General features: G+C 43.4%; 1 protein-coding gene across 1 annotated transcript in view; it reads left to right on the top strand.

Moving 5' to 3' along the window:
* The first annotated feature begins 385 nt into the window (after positions 1 to 385).
* The window catches only part of PMM1 (phosphomannomutase 1), a 56,396-nt gene continuing 55,392 nt past the window's right edge, over positions 386 to 1,389 (top strand). Inside the window, exon 1 of the mRNA XM_018563922.1 lies at positions 386 to 530. Within this exon, the coding sequence (XP_018419424.1) occupies positions 450 to 530 (81 nt within the window). The 5' untranslated portion in view covers positions 386 to 449. The remainder of the gene's footprint in view (positions 531 to 1,389) is intronic.

Here is a 1,389-nt window from a genome sequence, read left to right as displayed (position 1 = left end):
AAATTGTAAAAAGATTACATTTAGCATTGAATGTTTGCATTATTGTGAACACATGGGTAAAACCCTGATGTTTCCTGCTTCTTTCTTCCTGTATTTTGTATGTGAATCTTCTATACGCTGGCACCCGGCTTGAGTATTTGTCAGTATCCCAGTCCGCTGTATGCTCTGTTTTAACTGATGTTTTGGCCAGTGAGATACAGTAGGTGTAAGGTCACAATCTTTTCTACCAAGTGACCTTTAACCCACTTGGCTTCAGTGTTATTGTAACACGCTGGAGGAAAAAAACTATGGTACGTGACCAGTGTCTTGTTTATCACTGCCAGCTGACTATGAGGGTGTGCTGTGATTGGCCACTGAGGCCAACACACCTCCCTTCCCCCTGAACCAGCCCCCTACACTCCCTTCTTCCATTCATTGCACAGACAGTGGCCTCTGCAGATGGAGAAGCAATGGCAGAGACACAGTTCCCAAAGCACAGGGACACATTGTGCCTTTTTGATGTGGATGGAACGTTAACCCCTGCAAGAAAGGTATGTCCGCTCTCTGCTCGACATTTTAACTGAACATCACCCTATATGTGTTTATTATAAGTATTTCGATGAAAGGTTCAATCTTATGCATGAAACTTAAATGCAAACTGAATCTACCAATTATCATAGTGCATAGTGTGTACCGTAGAAGCATCAGAGGACTGCACTGTGTTAGTTGTCAATGACAGCAGAATGTTTGCACTGATAATAGCTAACAGAATATCAAAACACAAGCGGACGTGGTTCTCTGTGTTTACTCTAAGTATAAATAAAGCCCACTTTTTTGTTTTTTAGTCTTGGACAGAGCGGTGAGGTGTCAGAACCCTTGTCAGGTTTAAATTGTTGTCTGTGACTTTGGAGGAGGTTTACGCCTCCTATTTGGCCTCATGTCACTGAGAATAAATGTTAGGAAAAATCCAACATTTTCATGAAGGACTCAAGGTAATATTTTTATTTACCCTTGCAGTGGGTCTACCCCGAAACTGCAAGGGTTAACTGCTCTTTTTGGTCTACGGAGAAAAATAACACAGTTATACTCACCTGATCCTCCAAACCGGCCAGCTGTGACAGCGCTCCCTCCCGCCTGTCTCCTCCTATGATCCAGCAATGAAATGTCCCTCAGTGTCCTCACGTCCTATAAACATTGAAGGGAATTGATCAAAACTGGAGCAGACAAAATCTGGAGCAGCTGCGCATGGCAACCAACCAGCTTTCACCTTTCATTTTCAAACCTTAACTGAACAAACAGAAGAGAGAAGCTTATTGCTCCAGATTCTTCTGCTCCAGTTTTGATCAAAATTCCCCCCAGTTAATAGAACGTGATGGCTCAGGGACCTTAGACTGCTGGAGTTGGGGGGGG

Source organism: Nanorana parkeri, unplaced genomic scaffold (assembly GCF_000935625.1).
Source record: "Nanorana parkeri isolate BGI_ZX_2015 unplaced genomic scaffold, ASM93562v1 scaffold711, whole genome shotgun sequence".
In the NCBI taxonomy this organism is placed as follows: Eukaryota; Metazoa; Chordata; class Amphibia; order Anura; family Dicroglossidae; genus Nanorana; species Nanorana parkeri.
The sequence above is the reverse complement of the archived record's forward strand: the minus strand, read 5'-3'. Positions and strand labels throughout refer to the sequence as shown.